The sequence below is a fragment of the Ammospiza caudacuta genome, chromosome 2, assembly GCF_027887145.1.
Source record: "Ammospiza caudacuta isolate bAmmCau1 chromosome 2, bAmmCau1.pri, whole genome shotgun sequence".
Classification (NCBI taxonomy): domain Eukaryota; kingdom Metazoa; phylum Chordata; class Aves; order Passeriformes; family Passerellidae; genus Ammospiza; species Ammospiza caudacuta.
This window is the reverse complement of record NC_080594.1, coordinates 1,456,488-1,481,827: the sequence shown is the minus strand read 5'-3', so window position 1 is coordinate 1,481,827 and position 25,340 is coordinate 1,456,488. Positions and strand designations below refer to the sequence as shown.

Here is a 25,340-nt window from a genome sequence, read left to right as displayed (position 1 = left end):
GAAGCACCTTCCTGTCTTTCCTCTCCTTAAAAACTGGCAGTTGCCTTGGAGCCACCAGGAGAGGCCCAGAGCTGTACAGGGACTGGATCGGGGAAGGGATCAGTTAAAAATAACCTGGGTTTGCTGCTCCCTGATGTGAGCCAGGGAGCCCAGCGCTCCCTGGGGTCAGGAAATGCAGGACACAGCCAGTGGAACTGGGATGGAGCAAGAGGGCAGCACCAGCAGCAATTCACCCCTGGATTCCCCAGACACTGGTGATGCTCAGGAGGGAGAGGCTCCCAGGGCTGCCTCTGCCTCCTGAGCTCCCTCCTGCCAAACCCCGTCTCCAGCACTCAGCTGGAATCACTGGGAATCACCAGCCATGGCTGTGGCCAGGCGGGAGGGGAAGGAGTTTTTAAGGAAGAGGGTGAAAAGGGCCTGTGGCTCGGCAGCACCTTGCACACATCCACCATGGGAGAACATCCCTCCAGGAAAACTCCATGGAACAACACAAAATGACTCAACAATTCCAGGTGCGCAATGAGCTTCTAAAATTAGATGGTTCTTGAGACTCCAGAGTATTAAATACCCCAGGATCCTCCTTCATTTTTTACATGCAGGATCAAAGTGAGAACTCAAGAGGCAAGAAAAGTGAGGAAAGCACTAAACTGACAAAGTTGGGCATTTTCCTTTCTCCAGGAACATCCTGTTGGCTCAGCCCCCAAGAAGGGCAAGTGACACACATCAGGATTGCAAATGTCCCATTGACATCACTTCCACTGTATCCTTAGAGTAACTTTCCCACGTGGAGGATGCCAGCAGCAGGCCAGAAGGGCAGAGCGAGCTTAGGAAAAGCAGCAAATCCCATCTGCATTTTTACTTATTTTTACTTACTCACAGTTACTGATTAAAACAAAACAAAACAAAAAAAAAAAAAAAAAAAAAAAAAAAAAAAAAAAAAAAAAAAGGAGTCTAATCCCCTGGAAAACTGGACAGGTTGCTTTTGGAGCCAAAGAGCAGGAAAAGGACAACTGCTACTGAAATATCACCACCGGGCTCCTGCTCCTGTCAAGCCCTGCATTTCAGGTGCTGAGCTGGGAGTCAATGCAGCAGCAGGATGGGTGGGTTCAAGATATCTAAGTCAGACACTCTAATCTGAACTCCTACCAGCAGATAACAGAGACTTAAGCAGAGTGAGAGCTGGTTTGCTTTTATATTTAGCTCTATTTAAAAGAGACTCATTTCTCTAAGGTGAGTCTTTCAAACATGCCAGTTTGCCAAGAAATATCTGCACCACATCTGCCAAAGTTTGTAATCCAGAAAAATACACACTGAAGATAAATGCCCTCATTCTTGATTTTCACTTCATTGTGTTTAGAAAAGCAAAGGGCAGTAAATGCTAGCCTGGTTTAATAATCCACTTCAATTTACATGGGCCATCTTTTGGGGAGGGCTTTTCTTCAATCTCCAAACTCAGAATAACTGGAATATCAGAATCATTCAGCTCAGTGCATTGCTGAGTAGGACAGTGTGGGGAGACAGATCCTACTGCTAACAGAGCACAGAAAATAAGCACTGAGAGCCCCTTCCAGTACCTAAAGGGGCTCCCTGGATCCTTCTCCTGTCCAGGTGAGCACCCCCAGATTTCCCAGCCTGGCTGCAGCTCTGGTGCCTCCCGTGGGCTCTCTCCAGCAGCTCCACATTCTCCTGCCGTGTCCCCAGGGCTGGGGCAGCTCTGCAGGTGGGGTCTCACCTGGGCTCAGGGGCATATCCTCTGTCCCAACCTGAATTCCAGGTCAGGCACAGCCCTTGATCCCTTCAGGATGTTTTTCCACTGCAGCTGCAGAAGGCAGCGTTGAAATCTTTTCTGCACCGTCCTCAATGGAAACATGACAACAAAATCAATTTGGAGATTGTTGTATTGACAGAGACACTTCCTGCTGGAGTTATTTCCATCTGAAAAACCAACTGAGCCACACTGATGAAAACATTGTTTAAACTGTGATTCTGCAAGGAAACCTTGCAGCTCTAGAAAATTCACCCATTCCAGTTCTTATGGGAAAAGGAGTCCTGGTCAAAAAAGGGCTTCACAAAACTGACTGGTATTTTTGTATTTATCTATAAAGTTTCTCAAAACAACAACTGATTGTTTATCAGGTGTTTTGCTTTCCATTATACCCAAAGAAAACACATTCTGCCATACCTGAGCAGCATCCCTGGGCTGAACCACACTTCATTAAGTAATTAATTGAGTGATTCAGACAGATTAGGAAGCAGTAAAAATTATTTTAAGGTGAGTGACTGCCTTTCCATAGAGGTGTTCCCAAAGTTCCCCACCATCTTTCAAGGCCTTTAATTACTTTCAATACCAAACTCACTTAAGAGCTTAAAAGCAATTAAAAATGAGTTAAGTCAACATTTCGTTCACTGGGGTTTACTAAGCACTTGTTTGAAGCAGTCCCAGTCTCTCCTCCCTCTAGAAGTCATTGGCAATTTCTGTCACTGTAGCCTTAATTTTTGTTCACTTAATTCCCTAGGCCACACAGGCACAGGTATTACAGTGCTGGTGGAAAACTCACCAAAACTCAGAGTAATATTCCCCAGTTTTTAAAGAGATCATAGTGGGGAGCCCCTAACACTCAACTACTTCACCTTCCTGAACACTGCACATGGATTATGAAAATTCCTGATAACATTAGAGCAAAATAACAAGCTTTCCTCCAGCTTTTGCAAAGGACTTTAATCATTTCCTGTTCCAATCCCAGCACAGACCTTGCCTAAGGCACATTAATACTCACCCCACACACTTTGTTCCTGCAGTCGGGTCAGGTCACAGAGCAGGCCAGAAATGGTCCCTTATTAATTATTTAGCCACCGCAGAGTGTGGATTTCCTCATTTCCCAAGTTTCTGGTGTGTTGTGGTGCTCCTGACCTTTCCCACTGGCTCCAACAAACCCACCTTCTCATTCCAAACCCTTTTCTGTGGCAGCATCTCCCTAATGCTGTCTTCCTCCATCCCACCCCAGACCTATATATTCCACACACTCCTCTATTTTATTTCCTAGTGTTACTTGAAAACTGCTTTTATTTGCACAAAACCCCAGAATTTAGCTCCAAACAACTCCTAAAAGTGTGTATTTTTCCATTCTCCTTCATAAAACAGGCAGCGTTTCAACTCTCACATTATACAACAAGGGGGAATAGCTTTTAACTGACAGAGGGCAGGGTCAGATGGGATATGGGGAACAAATCCTTCCCTGGGAGGGTGGGGAGGCCTGGCACAGATTTTCCAGAGCAGCTGTGGCTGCCCCTGGATCCCTGGAAGTGTCCAAGGCCAGGCTGGAGCAACCTGGGACAGCGGAAGGTGTCCCTGCCATGGTAATGAATGGGCTTTAAGGTCCCTCTCAACGCAAGCCATTCCATGATTCCATGAACCTCTCATTGTTTTAGCTTCTCCCATGTAAAATGCAGCTTCCCTAGGAAAGTACCATATCAGATTTTGTTGTTATCTTGTTGTTGTTATCATATTTTTAACGTCCTGTACCTTCTCAGTGATATTCCTTGGGGGCAGTTCCCCACAGCACAGACTCCTCCTTCCTCTGCCTGTTTGCTGCTTCCCAGTGAATGCCCCTTGCAGGCTGTCCCTGCCTGGCCAAGCCCAGCCCCTTTTATCCCAGTTACCTTCACTGGCCACAGCTGCAGCCCAGTGAAGGACATCACAGCTGCAGCCCATCAAAACTACTGGGGCTTGTCAGGGCAAGGCCTAGACACAGATATTCAAATACAATACAGATATTCAAATACAATACAGATATTCAAATACAATACAGATATTTCACTGGGACTCCTACTATAAGATTCAGTGCAGAATGCACATCAAAATTAAGTAACACATGACAGATCCTCTTTTTGCCTCTCCACTGGCTACACTGAGAAATATTCCACAGCAAAGTGTAGCACCTGAGCTTGTCTTCAAGTGCCCTTGCTGTACCATTCCTCTGAGAGCCGTGGAATCCTTCAGGCTGGAAAAGACAGCCAAGATCATCAAGTCCAACCTTGAAAAGCTAGAAAAGCCTGAGAAGCACCAATTCCTCTTCAAAGAGCCCTGAAAATGTGCTGGGGGAACCACAAGAGAGAATGGTAGCAGTGCCCCTCTTGCAGAGATAAGAAATAAACCAAATTCTACAGTCCACAGTCCAATCTCATGGAGATACTGAGGAGCTCAGCTCCCCCTGAACCAACAAAGTTAAATTCCAAAATTCCTCTGCAGATCCGGGCACCAGAGAAGCACAGTTCTTTCAGCTGGCTATTTCACATTTAATGTTTGTTGTGTGTTCTGAAGACATCCAAATGTTCCAAAACCTCCAAACATGCCACAGTCACCAAACATTTGCTTCTACAATTCCTTTGCTGCTGCTGTTTCCACAGGAATTCCAGTCCAGGCTGTTCTGGTAGGGGTGACAGGTTCAGCCATTTTATGCTTTCAGCAATCAGAACACAGCTCCATTTTCTTTCATGCACTGCAGTCAGAGTTTTGCCCTTAGTTTGGCAGCTTTTTATACCATGCAATAACAATTAACTCCCCTTGGCATAATTTATATGAATCATTGATTTAATACAGATAGCAAGGAAAAAGAAAAGACCTATTAAGTCATCTAAATGACCCAAGCAGCACTGCTGGATTGTTCTCAGCAGCACATTTGCTGTGCTTGTTTGAAATGTGCTTGCACAGCACAAGCACAAAAACTGTCTGCAGAGCAGACATGTTTCACTAACAGATGCTCTAAGTCAACATAGCTTGGAAATCTTCAGTTTAGAACTAAATGTTGTACTGCACTTTCACTCCCCCAAACAGGCTTTAATGTTTCTTGAGGGGGTGAGAAGGGGATATTTGTGTTTCAGTGGAAAATACTTCCCTGACAATTTCCAAGTTGGATCTGAGGCTTGCATGTCCAAAGTAGGACCTGCAATATCCTGGGACCATCTCTTGAGAGGATTTGGATGCACTGCAGGGGGATGCCCAGTCCTAGGCATATAAATAATACGCAATGTATTTTCAGGATGGGTTTTGGAGGATTTGTTTGTTTTTTAATCTCTAGAAGAAAATAAGGTGGGACTTCCCTGATGGAATTCCAAGAGCCAAACTCCTGGCAGATGTGTTTTCTAATCTAAATATTTCTAATGGGGATTCCCATGTTTCCTCAGGCAATAGCTCAGGTTTGGGGGTTTTTTCCTGTCTCACCACAAGCTTGCCTTCCAATTCATCCGTGGGTTTATAGAGGGTGCATGCTACCCCACCTACAAATCCTTGAGAGAAAGAGTTTAGAAGTGTTGGTCATGCTGTGAACCCTCAGAGAGGGTTTCACACACATCCTTGGGGTGGGATTCATGCTGGGATCCTTGGGGTTGTCCTGAGCACAGCCAGGATTTGGACACAATGATCCTCGTGGGTCCTTTCCAGCTCAGGATGATCTGTGATTCCATGATTACATCATGTAATAAGCAGCCCTCTGGGAACATCAAACCACTGACCTTTACTCATCCATCTCACAGCACAGCACTCCTGGGGATGTGGAAAACCTTCCTAAACCCAAGGGAATGACATCCACTCTTCAAAGCTGCTCAGCTGCCTGCTGGGAGCAAGCAGGGAACTACCAGGAGTACTGTGGCAGGAGAGGTGTTTGTAATTAAGCACCTCTGCACAAATGCAAATTATATTTGAGTTTAGCAGAGCCTGACTCTGCTTTTGCTGGCACAGCTTGGAAATCTGTGACCCAAGGGGAAGGAGCAGAGGTTTGTGTGTGAGCAGAGGAGTGCTAAAACAAAGCTAAGCAGAACCATTTCACAGGCCACTCCAGAAGCTCCCTCCCCTCTGTGTGCTTCCTTGACCCACGAAAAGCCTTCTGCAATAAACAGCCAAACACACAGATGTCCAGGGCCCTCCTGCAGAAACCATTTGCACTGTAAACAGGACAAAGTGGGGGGGGAAGCAGTGCTGGGAATGTGCAAGAATTACAAGTCCGAAATTTCACTGTGTACCTCACAGTGCAGTCTCTGTTCCTCCACAGAAAGGTGCCTGAGTGGAGATCTGTGATTTGGCAGGACCTTGAGAACCACCATGGGGGAAGAAACCAAAAACCAGAAAAGTGGCTAAAAACAAGTGGGACATGAGAACAACAGCAAACACCAAAGGAATAATCAGGAAAATCTCTCAGGAATGATACTGAAGAAGGATCACTGTCGTGAGAGCTGAGATCACCAGATGACTGCCAAGACAAGGACTTATTGGGAATAAATCACCTCAGAGCCACATAATCAATGTCTGTCTCCTTGCAACAGTGACAACATGGTCCCTGTGCCACCACGGCAACCAACAAGGCCTTAGAACCAAACCTCTGGGACAACAAATTCCAGATAACACTGACTGCAGACCATGTCCAGGAGAAACTGGACACAATGCAATCCTGCACTGGATAATGGGAGGAAAATATCAACAACCACCAAATGTAGACTGCAAGCCCAGAACAGAAGAACAAAGAGCATCACAGAAGTGTCCATCACACCAGTGATTCCAAAGCATCACCATGTGCCCATCTCTGCATCAGGACCAGAACACCCACCACAATTCCCCAAGCATGGACCAACACCTCATCCCAGTCCATGGGTCAGCTCCTGCCTTCCTCAGCATCCCCAGATCATCACCACCAGCACACTGACAGGGCCTGGCATGTCACATTCTGTCACACGTCACCAAATTGCTCTCACTGGGCTGTTAATGTGATTATCACCATGGGTCCTACTGCAGGTTTGGGGTTTTTTTCCCTAAAGGAAAACAAGTTCTTTGCAGTCGCTCTGGAGACACTGAGAGAAACAGATTGTTGGTCCCCTGAGTATAAATCATTGTCCTTGTCACGATCGTGACCACTGCTGTGTCAGAATGCACAAGAATTAGCTCTAGAAAGTGTCTGTGCTGTAAATTTTAACACTGAGAAAAGCCTCAGATCCCTAAAAACCTCTTTGCACAGCTACAGTAAGGAAGAAGACACAGAGAAAAAACTTGTGTGAGTAATAGGAGAGATGTTCAGTGCTACAGATAATGCAGGAAAATTTATCCTCCCCCCTTATACACGGCCCAAAAATGAGTAATTATGTGCCAGGAGATATCATCTACTCCACAAATCAAGTCACTGAAACTACAGACTAAAAATTGTTTTTAAGAAAGTCAATTTATTAGCGATTACTGTGCAGACAGACATATGAGTGCTCTTGTGTACTCGCTGCATTAACAACCTCTCAAAAGCCACAGGAAAAGGAAAATCAATACTGTGTATTTTTTCTCACATCAATTTATCTACTGCTGAAAAAAAATAACTCACTTCTGTGTATGCCACACATGACATATCCCAGGTTTCCTCTGAGCAAGGAAAATAAAACAAGCTTTTGCTAGTTTCAACCAACCAAACCCTGCCTTGCTGGACTCAGATTTTGCTTTTGATAAAACCTGAAATAAGACTTGAACAAACTCAGAGCAGTCCCAGGCAGCTTGGCACTGGTACACAGAGCCTTTTGTTACTGATCCTGTGGTGCTGGCGCAGGGCTGGAGCCCATTAGCAGTGAACGGTCCACTAAATATTTCATGACTCTGGATTTCAGACGTTTCCCAGGACAGGTTCTATCACCACAGATCCTACAAACGGGCATGACAGTTGCTAAATAAAGGATATCATGCAGAGTAGCCTCTCCAAAGCACTCCCAGAGCCTCCAGGCGGGAACCAAGCTCTATATTTTTTACATATATATATATGTATGTCTCAAAAGTATGTATTTTTTTTCCTCTCCAATTACAAACCACAAATCTTCTCTGCATAAAGTCTTTCAGCCTGCTACTTTGACAGGAATCAAAATAAATCCCAGGATGGCATTCCCTGTCAAGCAGACTAATCTTGTTTCCTTCATTTTCTTTTTCCAGGTCACCAGTTTACTTCCCTCAGCCGAGAGCTCCCCACAGACTCTGGGAGGGCGACTTAAAGAGCTCTGCAGCCACAGCATTTCCCCATCACTAAACCCTAAAACATTTCTAAAAGGGGGAAAAGTCCTGTCCAAAAGGAAAGCTGCAGCTTTTACTCTCCAGGCTGGTACAATTCCCAAAGACACGGCCTTGCTGCTTTCCTAAAGGGAACGCGAGGTCTCAAAGCCTGCCCAGCAGAACCTGGCCTTCACCAGCCGTGGTCCAGCAGATGTTGGGACAAATCCGCCCAAATCCCTAGAGAGGAGTGGCTGGAGAGCCCTGCAGGCAGGAATTGGGGGTGCAGGTCAGGGAGGACAAACCACGGCCTGGGATGCACCCAAGGACCGGCCAAGGGAGGCCTGTCCCTCTGGCCTGTCCCACACAGGCTGGACATTTGGAAGCATTTCTTTACCAACAGGGTGGTCAAATGTTGGAAATGGCTTCCTGCAGAGGTGGACAATGCCTCAAGCCTGTCAGCAGCCCCCTTAAAGAGCATGCTTTGTGAATTTGGTCAGCCAGGGGGGTGGGTGATCCCGCAGGGCCCCTTCAACCGAGTGAGCCTGTTGGATTCTAACGCAGGAGAGAAACATTGAGGACTCAAACTAAAAAGTTCAATATCTAACCTTTGCTCAGGCACTGAGGGCCACACTGAGGTGCTGATCCTCCTCCCAGAGACACTTCCATGCCCACTTGGAAGCATGGCACTGTCCCAGGCAGCCGGATAATCCTCGAGGCAAAGCAGCTTTGTGGGCCGGCGGGAGCCATGGCGCCTCAGACAGGCCAGCCCTCACTCTCCCGGCCGCCTTAAGCTCATCTGAGCTCCGAGAACACGGCCAAAAGCGTTCCCTGAGCCCCAGTGATCCACAAATGGTCATGGCAGCACAAGGAGAGGGGGGAACAGAGCAGGAGAAGACATTCCCTGGTGGAAGCCTGTCTAGGGACACAGGGTAGGCTGTCCTTGGAGAAGGGAGCTACTGGAACATGGTTTGGCCATGATTTTATTCTCTGCCCTCATATCGGAGCTCACACACCAGCACTTCTCCTCCTCTCTTGCTCCTGTGCTTCGTATGACCCACTCTCCCTCCTCCCCTGCCCTGCAGCCACGTGGTGAAAAAGAAATCACCACCGAGCTCAAAATGTCCCCATTCATCAAACGTCAAAAGCTGGAGCAAAACTTGGTTTCTAATCAGAATTTGGCTGAAGTTGACCTCTGCACTCACAACCTGTGAGGAAGCAGCCGACGAGCAGATGTCACTGCTGGATAAGCCTCGCTTCTTTAGGAAGCTAAAAATGGAACCAGCCATCACCCTCATCTATGTTTAGACCCGATATTCCAAACAATTCCTCTATTTGCAGTTCTTTTTTTCCTCCCCCTCCTGAAGCTATCTCTGGCAGAAGAATGAACCAGCTGCCACGGAGAGCAGAAGTGAGTTAAAAGCTGAAGAAATGCAGCGCTGGTAGCAGAGGTGACGCACCAGCTGGATGCATTCCAGGTCACTGCAGCCTGGCAGGCTCTCGGCGAGGACATCCCAGCGGATCTCGGCAGCACAGTTGGATTTTTCCCCCACGTATGCAAAAGCCATAACTCCTATGGAGCCAATCATTTCACGCTGGAAGCCCTGCAATTCATTTTTTAAATGCTTTGCCAATCAGGTTATTATGTTCAAGCGAAGGGAGGAAAAAAACCCTACAGAAAGACTTTTCATGGGGAAAGCATTCCGCTTGGGATTTTCCTTGTCTTCCTGTGCCAAACTGGCAGGAGAGCTGTATAATTACAGAGGTTTTACAAACAAAATTAATGTACAGCAAGTCTGTACATGGCCACCCTCCCATCCATGGATTTTATGGAGAACAGAGCAAAAGGATGCCAGTTTTATTTCACTGTGAAACCACTCTCCCAAATCAGGAGTATTTTTAAGTAAAATCCCTGTGTGGTACCACAGACTGTAGTCCCCCTTTCCATTTTAAAAGGCAGGCAAACTTCCCAACACAAGAGCCACAGAGAACAGGGACAGCATCCCTCAGATCTGTGTTCCCACACAGGGATCAGGATGCAGGATGCCCAGGAGTGGCATCAACACATGAGATGTGGCCACAGAGACAGAAGAAGGGCAATTATGGATGCTGTTAAACATAAAACCTTATTTTCTTATCAGCCTGACCAGGAGACCCTATTTTTTAGACTGAAATATAACCAAATACACATGTCAAAAACCAGTTCTCAAAACAAGACACCTTACTATATATTAAAGGTTTATTTCTCTTTATTATAGCAGCACATCAGTCCCCATAAGATCCAGAGGCAGCTTCCAAGAATCTTCTGCTGCTGTCACAAATGTTCATTCTGTGGATCCTAATTTCTCTTTGTTTCCCCTGTCACATTCAATATATCTCCAGTTCATGAATTATAGACTTGCCTGATTTCCCTAACGTCACCCAGGAGTCTACAGTAATTCAGGAACCCAGCAGACACTGGGGAGGTCCAAGTCCTGGATGCTGAGGCTCCTTCAGGATGAGAACAGAGTACAACACGTCATTCCCCCCTGACTGAGCTGAGCACATTCCTTTCCCTTAATTTCCCTCCAAAATTCCACTGCTAGCAATTCACCCTGGAGGTGCTGAGGAAATGAGGATGACACACGTGTGTGGATCCCTGGCAGTGTCCCAGGCCAGGCTGGACAAGGCTTAGACCAACCTGGGATAGTGGAAGGTGTCCCTGACCCTGGCAGGGGTGGCACTGGATGGTTTTTAAGATCCCTCTCAAACCAAACCATTCTGGGATTCTGTGACATGATTCAATTATTTCCTATTTCCCAGCAACATGAGACACATCCCCACTCGCTCCAGAGTCCCTACCCAGATTTTTTTTTTTTTTGGAAACAGAACAAGAGCTGTCATTTCAGCAGCACCCCCACAACACTGGGATCATTGAAGAATTTACTCAGTGACCTTTCAGCAGCAGATAAGCACAGACACTCCTTAAACATTAACTCCTTCCAAACCCATATTCATTTCAGCATTTTTTGGACACTCACACAACTTCAATTTAGAGCAATAAATGTCAAGAACATTTCATTGCTTTCTTCAGCCTGTGAGAAGCTCAGCTCAGCAATTAAACCACACCTGTGGAGTTAAACACAAGCTCTAGAGCTGCTGCACTGACAGCTTCTCTCGAGCTCTTCATGGTCCTTTACCATTGCAAGAGGCTTTGTTTTTTTTTTTTTGTTTTGGGTGGTTTAAGTCATCTTATATATACTTCCTTGGCAGTTCTCTTGGGGAGAGGGAAACAGTTTTTTAAGAGGATTTTAAATTATTTTAATCTGAAGAGCATTTATAAACATTTCCCAGTATACAGCAAGAACAATCTGTTGGTGGTGGTACATTAATCCTGGCGAGCACTTGAAGGGCAGAAACACAATGGGGCGAAATTATTACAGATGGCCTCAGGGTTATTCCAATACTTGAACAACTGGAATAATGGGGTGGAATTAAAAACATGGGCCCAAGCTTAGGAACGCCTCACGATAAGATCACGGTGCCCAAAAAGAGGAACACAAAACTGTTGAAGAGGAGACACTTGTGGAAATTAAAAATGAGCCTTGTAGAAGCACAAGAAGTGCTTCTAGCCCAGATGGAAAAACCATCCATCCTTTTCCACTGAAAAGAAATAATAACCAGCAGGAAAAATTATCTTTCTTCCATTTGGACAAGTAAAATTTCACAAGGTTACTGTACAGAACAACCAAGAACTGGCAAAATGGAAGAGAGGAGAGATAATCTAATAGGCCTTTTCTATCTAATTTTTATGATTCTTATGAAAAATGACCTGAATAAGTGAAGTTATTTGCCCTTGTCCTCTTTGTTCATATTGGATTTAGTCATGAGGGAAATCCTGCCAAGGATAGTATGTTTTACTCAATTTACTACCCTTTGTGATTGCTCTATAAAATATTGGATACATGATAGGAAAGGTTATGGAGGTTTGGGGCGGGGGTTTTTGCAATGGAAAAAGAAGGAACACATTGAGCACTTGCTGGCAGTAAAAATTAAGACAACGAGAACTGGTGGAATTTTCTGAGGAGAATGTTTATCTCTGAGTCCACGTTCAAAGGATTGTATTTAACCCCAATACTGTATAACTTTTAAAAAACAGCAATCGAGTATTAAACAAACAGCCTCTTGCAACATTTCAGTTCCAAGTAGGTCACAAATAACACTGGAGTCAGAAGCTCCATCTCCCTGCTGCACAAACTCTGTAATTGCCAGGAGCTGAGGTTTCCTTTGAATTCCCAGTATTTATTATCCTGCTACTCGGACTCTCGCCGTTAATCACACGCTTGCACCGCTCCCGCTATTACAGCAGAAGGCAAGAAACCAGAACCTGCTCTTCCAGGCTTTGCATTTGTGGAGCTAACACTGAGCTGTGGAAGCCACCCCCAGCCCCAGCATCTGTGCTGACAGAACCTGGGTCACGCTCAGTGCAGCCTGTGAGCCATAAATAACACGGAGAACTCTGGCAAATCCCAGGTGCAGCCGCTCACCAGCAGCACCAGCCCCTGCTCGGGGACTCCAGCACACTGAGGCTGTTTTCCTGAAGCTGTAAAGGCCAGCCACAATGGTGCAGGGTCTGTTCGGTCCTGGGAATGCACTGTGTTGTAAGATTCCAGGCAGAAGCTGGGGCATTCCTCCCTTACCACTCAATCCTACCCCAACACCGAGAGCCTGGGAACTTGCAGCCACGCCGGATCGCAATAAGCGGTGTCAAAAATTCCAAGCAAATGAGTACCACATGTCTGGGAAGCAGGCCCTATTCCTGGGCTGACCCTGGAGCTGAAGGGCTGCCCCTTTCCTGACAAAAGGATTGCAGGAAGAAAAACATCCCAGGTGCTGCTGTGTAGCCACGAGGGTGAGATCCTGTGCCACAGAGAGCACGAGTCCAGGGTTTGGGACGTGAGCAGATCCCATTGCTCAGGATCTTCCCCAGACTCTGCACGGACAGAGTGGGCCTTGTTCCATCACAGTCTTTGGGTTTTTATGGGGGATTCCATAAATCTCTGCTGCTGCAGCATCCATCCCCCATGGATTTATGATGCTGCTCTTGGAATGGGCACTGGGAGACAGAGGCAGAACAGAAGCCCTGACTCACCTCGTGGAGGGTGGGTTTTGTGCTGCCATTGCAAAGATGGACATGCTCCTCTCCAGCTGTGTCAGACATGAGCATCACAAGGCCTGGAAATTATACATGTTACTCCTTAACCTCATTCACAGCAAGGTCCTCCTGACCCTTTACTTGGGATTAAATTACACACATTTACAAAAACTAATTGTCTACAACGCATTCCAATTACAAGTCTAATTATACTTATCTAAGTGCTGCCTGACTGACTTGGTCTGGAATCAAACCATGCTTTTTGCTTTATTCCGTATTAAATTGGGCTGAAAGGCCTTCTGGAGCTCTGGAAGTTCAGAAATAGATAAAATAGAAGCATCTGAAGACTGAGCAGATAAAAGGCCAGGCCAACACAGAAGAGCTTTCCAAGTGCACATCAGAAGGATCCATCAGGATTTAATAAATCTTGGACTCAATATCTTTACTTTTGTTTCCAAAAGACCAAAAGGAAAAAAAATGCTCAGTCCCAAGCTGCAGGAGGATCTTTCATCCAAACAGAGGATTATGTCAGTCCCTCCTGATCTTGGAACATATAAATCCATTTTATACCACTTTCCTTTTTGGAGGCTCTGAACAAGTTATCAAAACCTTGCAGTTACAATGATAATTACAATCAGGCGAACATGTCTCAGTGGGTTTAAAGCAATATGGAGCACTGTGCTCAAAACACAGCAATCAATGACTCCACATCCAGCTGGCAGCCAGAAACAAGGAAAACAGGGCTGGTACTTGGGTTTGTCTTGTCCAAAACCACCATGGATTACTTGAGTAGCAGCACAGGCTGATGTTAAGAGGAAATCACAGGATGGTTTGGGTTGGAAGGGACCCTAAAGACTGTTAGAACTCCAGCCTGGCCTTGGGCACTGCCAGGGATCCAAGGGCAGCCACAGATGCTCTGGAAACCTGTGCCAGGGCCTGCCCACCCCCACAGCCAGGAATTCCTTCCCAATATCCCACCTAACCCTGCCCTCTGGGAAGCCATTCCCTGTGTCCTGTCCCTCCATCCCTTGTCCCAAGTCCTTCTCCAGCTCTCCTGGAGCCCCTTTGGGCAGTGGAAGGCTCTGGCTGGCCAGCCGAGGGAAGTCATTAATGCCCCAAACTGCACACAGCACAGGACTTGGGAAAAGCAGGTGAGGAAGCTGGACTTTGGTCTGGCAAGCAGGAGACCAGAGGCAATCCAAGCCCAGCCTGCAGCTCCCTGAGCAGCAGCTACAGAGGTGCCAGTCAGAGACTGTGAGCTCTGCAGGAGCCTCTTCTCAGGAGCCCTGAGCATCCTGCCCAGGCATCGGCTTAATTCCAGGGAGGAAGGGGTGGCACTCCCTCCTCGTGTGGTGCATGGACTGTGCCCAAGTGAGCATCAGCCATGGCCCATGAGAGCAGCCTCAGCAATTAACACCCTCTTCTCACCCCTCAGCTCCCTGTGACAGAGTTCATCCTGTAAGGAATCACAGCCTGCGTTTCGTTTTCTGCTCGGAGTTTGCACCATCTCATTTACTCACCATTAGCATAGATGATCTAATATTCCTCTCTGATCTTAATTCCCAGCAAACCCATCAAATTCAATCTCCCTTTTCTGTACACACACTACAAAAGCTCGAGTCATTACAATTCCTAGCCGGTTCCACGCTGGTGTAAACGAGAGAATGAGACCCTTAAATTTCCAAAGAGCTTGAAGGCAGCGTTGCATTAATGAACCTCCTGGAACAACCATGTGTCTGTGCAGAAGAATGCCAGCTCCTTGTATGGCAGCCTTTGAAGGTCTCTCCAAGGAGGAAACGAGCCATCAGCCAGGACAAATTCCCCAGCTGGCTTCTGATGGATCACAAGACAAACAGATCCCTACAAAGAGAGGCTGAAATGGTTTTACAGGGCCTGGTACCCCTGACCTCAGCCCTGCCCTGTCCTGCCCCACTCACACAGCCTGAGAAAAACCCCTTCAGGTGGGCACGCAGGATTTGGGGACGCAGAGTGGTTGTGACAAAACCCAAGCACCAAGAGAGCACTTCAGTATCTGGGCAGAAAAGGGGGGGAAAGCAACATTGTTCATGTGAGTGATTTGATGTTTATCTTCCAGCAAACAAGCTGAGACACACCTTAAGATTCACACCTTTTACTTTCTGAAACAGTCTGAAAGAGGGACTAGGGATGGAGGGACAGGACACAGGGAATGGCTTCCTAGTGCCAGAGGGCAGGGCTGGATGGGATATTGAACAGGAATTGATCCCTCTAAGGGTGGAAGAGCCCCGGCACAGAGCAGCTGTGGCTGCCCCTGGATCCCTGCAGTGTCCCAGGCCAGGCTGGACAGGGTTGGAGCAGCCTGGGACAGTGAAAGGGGTCCCTGCCCATGGCAGAGGATTGGAACTGGATGAGCTTTAAAGTCCCTTCCAACCCAAACCATTCCGGATTCTGTGAGGACACCTGTCAGATCCACCCTGCTGCCGACACCCCAGCCTGCTCCGGGAGAAATCTGTTGCTTTTCTCAGGAATTCATCAAGTGGGAAGCTGTTCTATGAACACAAACACTTGTGCACCCCACTCTGTGTTAATCTGAATTCCAGTTTCCAAGGGGAGCTTGACATTAGTTCCTAGCACACATCACCACTGAAATGTATCATTCTTTGTTTGTTACACAATAAAAAATTAAACAGACTCTCAAATTACTAATTAGATGCCATTACTTAAATAAGTGTGCACAGAAGCAGTGGCCAAAATAAAGGAGGTCTAATTTTAATGAAAGGACAGCAGTGTACAACTGATATTTGACCAAGCAGGGAGCAGAAATTTCTTTCAGGAGAACAAAAGCATTACTTAAAAAAAACCCCAAAACTTTATAATCAAATGTTTTAAATCAGCAAGCTGGGATTCTTGACTTAAATACAAATAAAATCAGCAATAGATTTTAAAAATAGATTTAAAACCAGAAGTAGCTACATGAAATTACCATTTCTTCTCCTGGCAGACAAAGCTCCAGGATCCCCTTTAGCAAGAAAATAGGAAATTTTTAGAGAAATTGAGTATTTAAAATAAATTATACCTATTGCAGCCCTTCCTCATACAAAACACAATAATAATCCAAAATATTGTTTAAGGAAAGCAATAAAAGGAAGGCAAAAGCTACCTTAAATAGGATGGTAAATGGTAAAATCCAGCTCTCCCACCCTTCCCCACCAGCAATGCAGTCACACACAGGCTGGGGCTAAACACAGGAATACAACAGGAAAAATTAAACTGGGTGTAACAACAACAAACAGAATGGAAATGGAATCCATTCAGATCCTCCCTCCCACTGTCAAATTCCTTGCATGATGACTGTTGAAGGGGCATAAATTCAAAATGCAAACATGCAGAAGATAAAAGGTGTTGGTTCACTGCCACTCTGCCTTTGTAGGGCTGTGTGAGGCACTCGAGGAGTTCAGAGCATGATAAAAAACAGCTTTTTTTCAGCTCTCACCATTACTTTGAGTGGCACCAATGCCAAACCCCAGAGCTACAAGGGATTCTGTGCCATATAATCAACCCCTGCAAAATTTCGATCCAAGAAGCCTAAAAACAGCCTTGCAAGGGAAATATCAATAATTCCTTTCCAGGGATTGGGAAAACAAAAATCCAGACAAAGCACAGATCTTGCTCCAAGTCACACAAGGACTCAGCTCCTGTGTCATGCACAGTCCCCAGCCTTGATGGCAAAGCATCTCTTGCCATCTCTTCCCCTTAAACCTAAAAAAATACCTTGGCACGCTGCAAAAGAGTTCATTTCCAAGAGAGCAAAACATAACTTTGCCTTTGACAACTGTTTTTCAGACTGAAATATCCTCCTGAACAAGAGAATTTCCCATCCTGGAAAGGTGTGAAAGCTCTCCAGCTTCCCCTTGCCAAGTTTTAATCAGTGTACTCCAGGACTAACTTCCCAAGCCCAGAAAATGGGAAGGTTTTGGGTTTTCCCAGTCCCACAGTGAGTGCTGCTGAGGGATGAATAAAACAGGTCAATTCCACTGTGGATCTGCAGCATTCCAGCAGCTCCATTCATAATTCATGGTTTTGACACATCTACCTGCTGCTTGGGAAAGATGAGCACACACAAACATGACATGGGCAGAGCTTTTTCCTTCTTTCACTCTCCCAACAGAAAAAAAAAAAAAAAAAAAAAAAAAAAAAAAAAAAGGAATAGGCTGAAGAAGCAGAGTAGGGATTAATCCCAGAAGAATAATTTTATTGCTTCCACACAAGCCCCTGGCTGTCCAGAAGCACATGTGTACACTCACAGAAAGCAAGTCTTACATATTATTTTCTAAAGTTCAACATGGTCGATTACCTTTGTAATTATCAGTTTGAAACTGCAGGGAAAGAGACATCCCTGGGAAATGGGACAGACATCCCTGGGAAATGGACAGACATCCCTGGGAAATGGGACAGACATCCCTGGGAAATGGGACAGACATCCCTGGGAAATGGACAGACATCCCTGGGAAATGGACAGACATCCCTGGGAAATGGGACAGACATCCCTGGGAAATGGGACAGACATCCCTGGGAAATGGACAGACATCCCTGGGAAATGTAAACAGCCAAGATGTTTAGGTCGTTCCAAACTGAATGTTGTCAAACGTGGAAAATTTCGTAAATCTGCTAAGTGGGGGAAATTGAAATGGGAAAGTGTTTAATTTATACAGTCCCAGAATGGCTTGGGTGGGAAGGGACCTTAAAGATCACGCAGCTCCAACCCCTGCCATGGCAGGGACGCCTTCCACCAGGTCAGGTTGTCCCAGTGCCTGCCCAGCCTGGCCTTGGGCACTGCCAGGGATGCAGGGGCAGCCACAGCTGCTCTGGGCACTCTCACAGGGAACAATTCCCAATTCCCAATCTCCCACCCATCCCTGCCCTCTGGCACTGGCAGCCATTCCCTGTGTCCTGTCCCTCCATCCTTGTCCCCAGTCCCTCTGCAGCTCTCCTGGAGCCCCTTCAGGCCCTGCCAGGGCTCTGAGCTCTGCCTGGAGCTTCTCCTCTCCAGGTGAGCACCCCCAGCCCTCAGAGCATCCCCAGGGCCTCCTCTGGGCTCTCTCCAGCAGCTCCAGCTGCTGCTGCTGTGTCCCCAGGGCTGCAGGTGGGCTCTCACCTGGGCTCAGGGACACAGTCCCCTCAGCCCAGGGCAGGGAGGTTTCCAGATGCCAGTACCCCTGGGCAGTGCTTGCCCAGCTTTTCATCCCTCAGCAGCCCAAATCCTGCTGCCCAGCCCAGCCTGGCTGTGTGGCTCACGCTGAATGAATGCCATGGGGCTCCCTCTCCCCTGAGCGGGCACCGTGGCTGTTGGCACACGGTGACAAGCTGGGCTCACGTCGTGGAGCGCTCCAGCGTGTGCAGCGTCGTGCTTTTAGCTTGTCTGCAATTAAGACCATTTCATTGTCTCATCAGGTTCCCTGTGATACCCAATTAAGTAATAACACAAGGAAAGTGCTCTTAATTAATGAGGAAAATGCTCAACAAGCTAGACACAGGTGTGTGTATCTCAAGCAGGGCCTGAAACAGTTGAACAGATCATTTAATCTTTATTAAAAAAATCCCCACTCAAATTTGTATCTAATTACCTCAATGGAAGCAATCTTCCTGATTTCTTCTAAGGGGGTTAAATTTCTTTCCAATATTCAACAACCAAGTGGTTTATAAAAGACTCAAATTAACACTGACACTTGGAGTGCAGGAGTGATCACAATTTACACATGGTTATTCTGGGCATGGAGCAAATGGGTTTAAACCACCTTTCTCCTTGCAGTGTTTTTACAAAATCAATCTCCTCTATTGATATTGAATTCATGTTTATTCCTATACCAGCTCTGCTATTTGGGTTGAGCTAAATGAAAGCCCATCCCCACTGTTAGATTAGTCAGGGCAACATTTTTTAAAGAAAGATACTGGAAAAAGGCAGAATATCATTCTAAGTCTTAAAGTCCTAAATTCTGACTTGAGGAGCAGCAATTGCAAGGAGCGTTATTTGCAGGGAGTGAGGCACATGAAAATCTGTCCTTGCCTTTCTCCCCAGATCCCCAGGCACACCTTCCCTGGGAGAGCAGCCCTCCTCCTCTTCAGCTCTTTCCTCCCTGGATAGCAGAAGGAACCAGCTTTCTAGAAACTCAAATCTTATTCACAGCACAATGAAAGTCTTTGATTTTTAAAAAATACTGTAAAAAAAATTTCAAAGTACCTATCCAGGCTACAGCAGCCCGTCCAAAATCTTCTACAGCAGATCCCTATGGGGAAAGGTTGATAAAGAGGACAGAGCTGTCAACCTGTACTTTCATAACCTCCCACCCTAGTTTTTCATCACAAGGTTCTTCCCTAAGCTCTGCATCTCTTCCTTCAGCTGCTCATTTTCAGCTCTTGAAAGTTTTGGTACAAAGGAGGCACAGAGACAATTTTTTCCCTTTGATCAATCACGTCCCACTGTTCAGAAAACAGGCTCCAAACCATTAATCTTGCTTATGTTACCCAAACGCTTGCTAGGATCTCATCTCTCCTATCATTTATTTAGCACTGAGCCCCCTGACAATACATCTGAGGTATTCTTAGATCACTTCAAACATCAGTCAGGCCAGGATGGCGAGGCACAACTGGCAGGGATGAGTGTGAGATGCAGACAAAGGCTGAGCAGTGCACGCGGCACTGCTGGAAATGCCAGGGACGGTGCCCAGGGAGCACAGGGATCACCTGGACACATCCAGGCACCACAGGTATCACCTGGAGCCACAGCATTCCAACAGAGGCTTTGTCTTGCTGCACTGTTTCACCTGGTGCTGGCACCCACTGAAACTCCATTTTATACAGTTCCCTAAATTAGGATGCAGCGGCCAGAGGTGAACACTTGGGATGGGATTGATTTGGGGAGAATCAATTAATAATAAATAATAATTGCAGAGTAATTATAGGGGTGGTGCAGTGCATCAATCCCTCCCTTAACTGCTCCTGTGTGGAGACCCACCAGACAATGATCACACTGCCAGCCAGCCCAGGCTCCCACAGGTGTTTTACAGCTTTGAGACATCCTCCCATATAATGAGGCAGCTGGGGGACAAAGGAGGTTCAGTGGGAGGTTTAGATTGGATATTGTGAATATTCCACTCTGGAAAAAGGCCCAGCCTGGCACAGCTGCCCAGGGCAGTGAGGCCCCATCCCTGGAGGAATTTAAAGCTGTGTGGATGTGGCCCTTGGGGACATGGGGCAGTGGTGGCCTTGGCAGTGCTGAGGAACGGTTGGATTTGATGGGCTTGGAGGGTTTTTCCAACCTTAACAAATCTGTGATTCTATATAGGGGAATACATTTCTGATATAAATAGAAATCTTTTTAACCTTCACTCCCAGCAAACCAGTTGCATTCCCATGTTCCCCATGTGCTCCACAACATTTTTGGGCTCGTCTCCAGCTCCAGTAAATTTGAGCTGTATCCCAAACCCACCCTTCCCCCTGTGCCATCCTCCACAGAAATGCTGGACTAGAAGGAGGTGGTGATTTTAATGTTTAATGATTTTAATGAAGTTTGGCCCATGAAATAAAAACTGATGTTCCAATCAGCAAACTCCATCACCCCTGTGCCACAGCCAGGGGTTAACGGTGCCTGGTGCCCTCCTGCAATCCTTTCTGCCTGGGAAGAAAACCCTGGGCACAGTTTCATCATTTAAATGTCACCAGCAACCAACCTAATCATGACAAGAACATGCCCTGCACTGGTCTGTACAGTTTTAAACAAAAAATGATCAATTTTAGAGGTGGGAAGTGCTCTTTTCCTTGGATCTTTCACCCCAAAAGGCAGTTCACCTTTAAAGGGTTCTCCCTTTAAAACTTCCTAGGATGCATGGGAGGGCACTCAGTGCCTGGAATTTTCTCTGGGATGCTCCTGCAGTCAGACTCTGCCTCTGACAAGCCAAGCAGACCCGGCTCTGTGCTTCTCTGTGTGTGTTTTTCTAGTCCTCAGACTATTTCTGCGTTTCTTCCGTTCCCCTACAACTTATCCAGGAGCTATTTCAGGATGCTGAAATGGAAATCATACCCAGGAAAGTCACAAGCACCAAATACAGAAATGAAATCTGTTCTCTTCTAAATATTTTCTTGTTCATACACCTAGAAACTAAAAAAAAAATTAAAAAATTATATTTAAAATTGCCTTTTTTGTTGCAGCATCGCTGCTGGTGTTTACACCCACCTGCTCTGCAATCCCTTTGAGCACCACCCATAAAACAACTTTCTCAGAGCCCCTTTAGGCACTGGAAGGTGCTCTAAGGTCTCCCTGGAGCCTTCTCCTCTCCAGCCTCCCAAAACCCTGTTGCATCCACTGCTGGATCATTGGAACCCTTCTAAAACCCATCCACTTGACAACAAGAACCCATTTTTAATGTGATTAATATAATATTTATTTGCCAACATCCTGCCAATTCTCTTCACCAGAGTATCACTTGGTTCTAAAATGCCTCCCAGGTCAGAATTTAAACAAGAGCTTCCCTGGATCCATCCCACAGGTTCCAGCAGGACCAGGGTGAGTTCTCAGTGCTGCTGCTCTCCTTTGAGCCACTTAATTGGAAACAGTAATTTAAGCACAGGAAACTCAATTTGATTTAATTTCCTAGTGATGACAAAAACTAGCTACCTATTTAGGCATTATTAACTTCAAATCAAGTTGAAATGAACTTGGCTCTAAGTAGGAGGCAGATCTGCTCTAGCAGGACTGAGTTCAAACCTTTAAGCACCCCTTTATTCATTGGGGTCTGGCTGTCTCTGGGTCTTCTTTCATTTTTAAGAGATGTTTATTGTACACAGAATCCTGAGTGGGTAAATTGAAATCAGTAACCTTTGGAAAATGGATTTCCACAACATTCCTGATTTATGGATTTATAGAGACACAAGTTTTGAGATACTAAATAACCCAAAGTGAAAATCCACATGAGAACACAATGGTGTCTTTAACCTCCAGTGATGGCTTCTCACCCATTCTGTATTCAGACTGTATTCAGAAATAAAGCCCAGATAATCTGGGATGATGGACATGAAACAAAATCTTTTAATTTTCCTCTTTATTTTAGCATGTGAGAACAGAATTGTGAGAGTTTGCTAATAATGTGCATTACGGACACAGTGCCAAGCAGGAATAAATCATCCCTGTGTAGAAGAATCCCTCTAAGATGAAACACTGAAGGAAAAGCAATTTTAATGGATCAGCTCGATTTTTCAAGGCATTTTGGGAAACAAAACTGGCTGTAAAAATAATGCACCTACACACATTTTTCTTCTGAAATTAGAGTGACACAGTTATCTTGAAAAGAAACTATTTTTAAAGGCTTCCAGCTCTCTTCATTCCCTGGGTTATCTGATAACACCCTGCCTTCACTTCCCAGCGTTAATTGGGTTTGTTCCTGCACTCCTGTGTGCTGCCTACAAACACAAAAACGAACCAAATCAGGCAGAAAGCATCAGGGTTAATTATAATCAGCACCGAAATCTCGAGTGCTATTTGTGGCAGCAGTGGATTTTTATCTGCTCTCCGAGCAGGAGCCACTCAGTAAAACAAACACAGAAGGGAGCTCAGGAACTGTGTCCCCACGGATTCAGGTGCTTTTTGGGAAGGTTTTAAAAGCAGTCTCTGAATCCTCCGTGCAGAGTCTCTGTTTGCCCAGTTTTGGGTTTTTTTACTCTATCCAGCTACTTGAAATGAATGTGAAATGCCTGGGGGTTTTATAACCCCTCATGCTGCTGATCCTTCCCACTGTTAGGGCTCTGGCAGGAAACACAACTCCCAGCAAAGCGCTCCAATTAAAGCAGATTTCCGCTCCCAGCACCAGGAATAGACTCTGGATACTCCCCAGTAACTCTAAAATGGAAACTCCCATTCAGTTATTTCAACGTAAAAAGATTTGCAGACAGCGCTGATACCCAGCGAAGCATCTTCATGAGAACACAGCTCAAGTAAATTCAATATCTGGGGTTTTTTCTTCTCTCTCTTTACCTAATGGCAATATCCCTAAAAGTACAGCAGCTCCTGGTGTCTACCTTGAGGCGGGAAAAGGAACACTGCCCTGTTTTCTCCTCCCTCCATGTTCCTGGAATCTGGTATCTCCAGAGGGCAGGAGGAAACCAAAAGGCGAAAAATAAGATATTGTTTTACCCAATGCTCTTCCCACTATGTTTGGGTAAATATAAACACCCACAGAAAGCAAGAAATATGAAAAAAAAATCATAAGAAGATAAAAATCATAGAAAGGTCAGGTAAAAGCTAACCTAAAGTGAAGGCACAACTTCCTGCAGGAAGAAAACTCCATGACCCACAAGCCCCATGGCTTATCCTGATAGCCAGAAAATCCTGATAACACCAAGAGAAACATTTTCCAGAATGAGCTCCCTCCCTGCCCCAGGAGAGAACTCTGCTGAGGTCCTTCCAGATTTAAAAACAAGATTGTCAAGGAAGCAAAGCCCAGCTAATCCTGGCTGCCAGCACAGCCCTGGGGAGAGAGGTCTCACACGCAGAGAAGATTCAAATCAAGATTATTTGCACAGATCAGAGGCCTCAAGTGCAAACCTGAGCAAGGGTGACACCAGAGCTGTCCCCACAGCCCTGATGTCACACAGACACATTTCCATGTGGCAGGGATCCATGTGGCTCTGAAACCTGTCTAAGACTTTAAATAAAGGAGCCCAAGTACAACCTTCCCATGCCTGCATGTGGCAGAGAAAGGGGGGAATTTGTCACTGCAGCACCCTCCAATATTTAATTTATCTCTCTCTGCAAGTACAGACATTGCCAACCCTTTTTGCCCCATTCCAAATGGGAAACTGAGGCACTGCCTATGCAGTTTGGAACCTGGAGGGAAATTTGGGGCATGGAAAGAAGCAGGTGCCAGTCTTCCAACATTGGATCACAAGAGCATTGTTCGTCCCCAGCAAATTATGAGCCACAATACAAAAAGTTGGAAATTTGGGTTTTCTGGCAGGGAGATCTCCCCTGAATTAATAAGTCGAGCCTGAGGCTGAAATTTCATCCCAAAAAAATCCTCACTGAAGACAATTCTGTTATGTGGAATTTGGTTAGAGCCTGAAACTCTGGCCACAAGCAGAGGGGAAAAAGACAAACATGGGGCTTTGTGTCAGGAGAAGGGGAAAACACACAAGCTGCAGGGAACAGGATGGAACACTCAAGTCAAGTGCCAGGAACGTCAGTGAAGAGCATCAGGGAAACAGGAGAAAGTCAAGGACATCCAGGGAAACACCCATGGTGAAAGTCACACCAAACTCCACGCGTGGATTCAGTGCTGGCAGGGAAAAACGAGCTTGGATTAGGGAGAAAAACGGTTTCCTGCTGCTTTCTCCAGGCTGTGCTCAGAAATCCAGCCTCTGCAAACCTGCTTTGGGGATCAGCACCGTGGCCTCCAAGAAACACTGCCTGCCATGGGTTTCCTCTTCAACACTGGCTGATCACTGTGGCCAGGAGAAGGAGCTGCATCAGCTGGAGCCAGGCAGGTGAGCAGAGAGCTCAGGGATCCTGGAAAGGAGCTCCAGGGAAAGCCCGAGCCAAGGTTTGGCAACCTTCACACTGCGCCATGCCAGGCTCTTCCTTCCCTCTGGTGCAGGGTGCCAGGAGAGGAGCTGCCTCCCAGAGCAGCAGGAACCTGCTCCCAAGCAGGACAGAGGCTTGTGCTGAGCCTGGAGCTCGGGCAGAGGCAGGAACTGCAAGCTGCAAATTCCTCTGGCAGGCCAGTGCCTCCAGATGCAATGCTGCCTGCTCCACGCTGCATCCGCAGGCTCCTTGCACCTGGATCCCTGAGCTAAAGGATGCAAGGGAAGGCCCCAAAAAATCCTGGAACTGAACAAGGCTGCACGAGGGACGAGAGAATGTTTGGGTTGGAGTGATGGAACAATACTGGAGGGAGGGGAGAGAGCACAAATTGCAGAGCCAGCACCTTCCCAACTAATAAGACACCTTCCCAGATGAAACTGCTGATGCATCCAGGAAAGGCACAGCTGAACACAGGAGAAGGACACTTAGAGGGGGAAATGAGGCACAAAGTCAGACAAAAAAAAAAAAAAAAAAAGAATTTTCTGTTGCTATATATGGATGTAGGGAGTCTGGCTAACAAGCAGGAACAAATGAAATCCTGGCCAGCAGGAAAGAAAAAAATGAGCATGTGACTGGATTTGAAAATTATTAGTGCC

General features: G+C 46.3%; 1 protein-coding gene across 3 annotated transcripts in view; it reads right to left on the bottom strand.

Moving 5' to 3' along the window:
- FAM168A (family with sequence similarity 168 member A) overlaps window positions 1-25,340 on the bottom strand; it is a 124,142-nt gene that overhangs the window by 90,515 nt on the left and 8,287 nt on the right. The window contains exons 1-2 of one of the 3 annotated variants that reach the window (XM_058825695.1): window positions 14,657-14,776; window positions 13,134-13,216 (exon numbers count right to left, since the gene is read on the bottom strand). The exons of the other annotated variants lie outside the window; for them this stretch is intronic. Of the exons in view, the coding sequence (XP_058681678.1) occupies window positions 13,134-13,208 (75 nt within the window). The 5' untranslated portion in view covers window positions 13,209-13,216; window positions 14,657-14,776. Of the gene's footprint in view, window positions 1-13,133; window positions 13,217-14,656; window positions 14,777-25,340 lie in introns of those variants that run through there. 3 annotated transcript variants of the gene reach the window in all.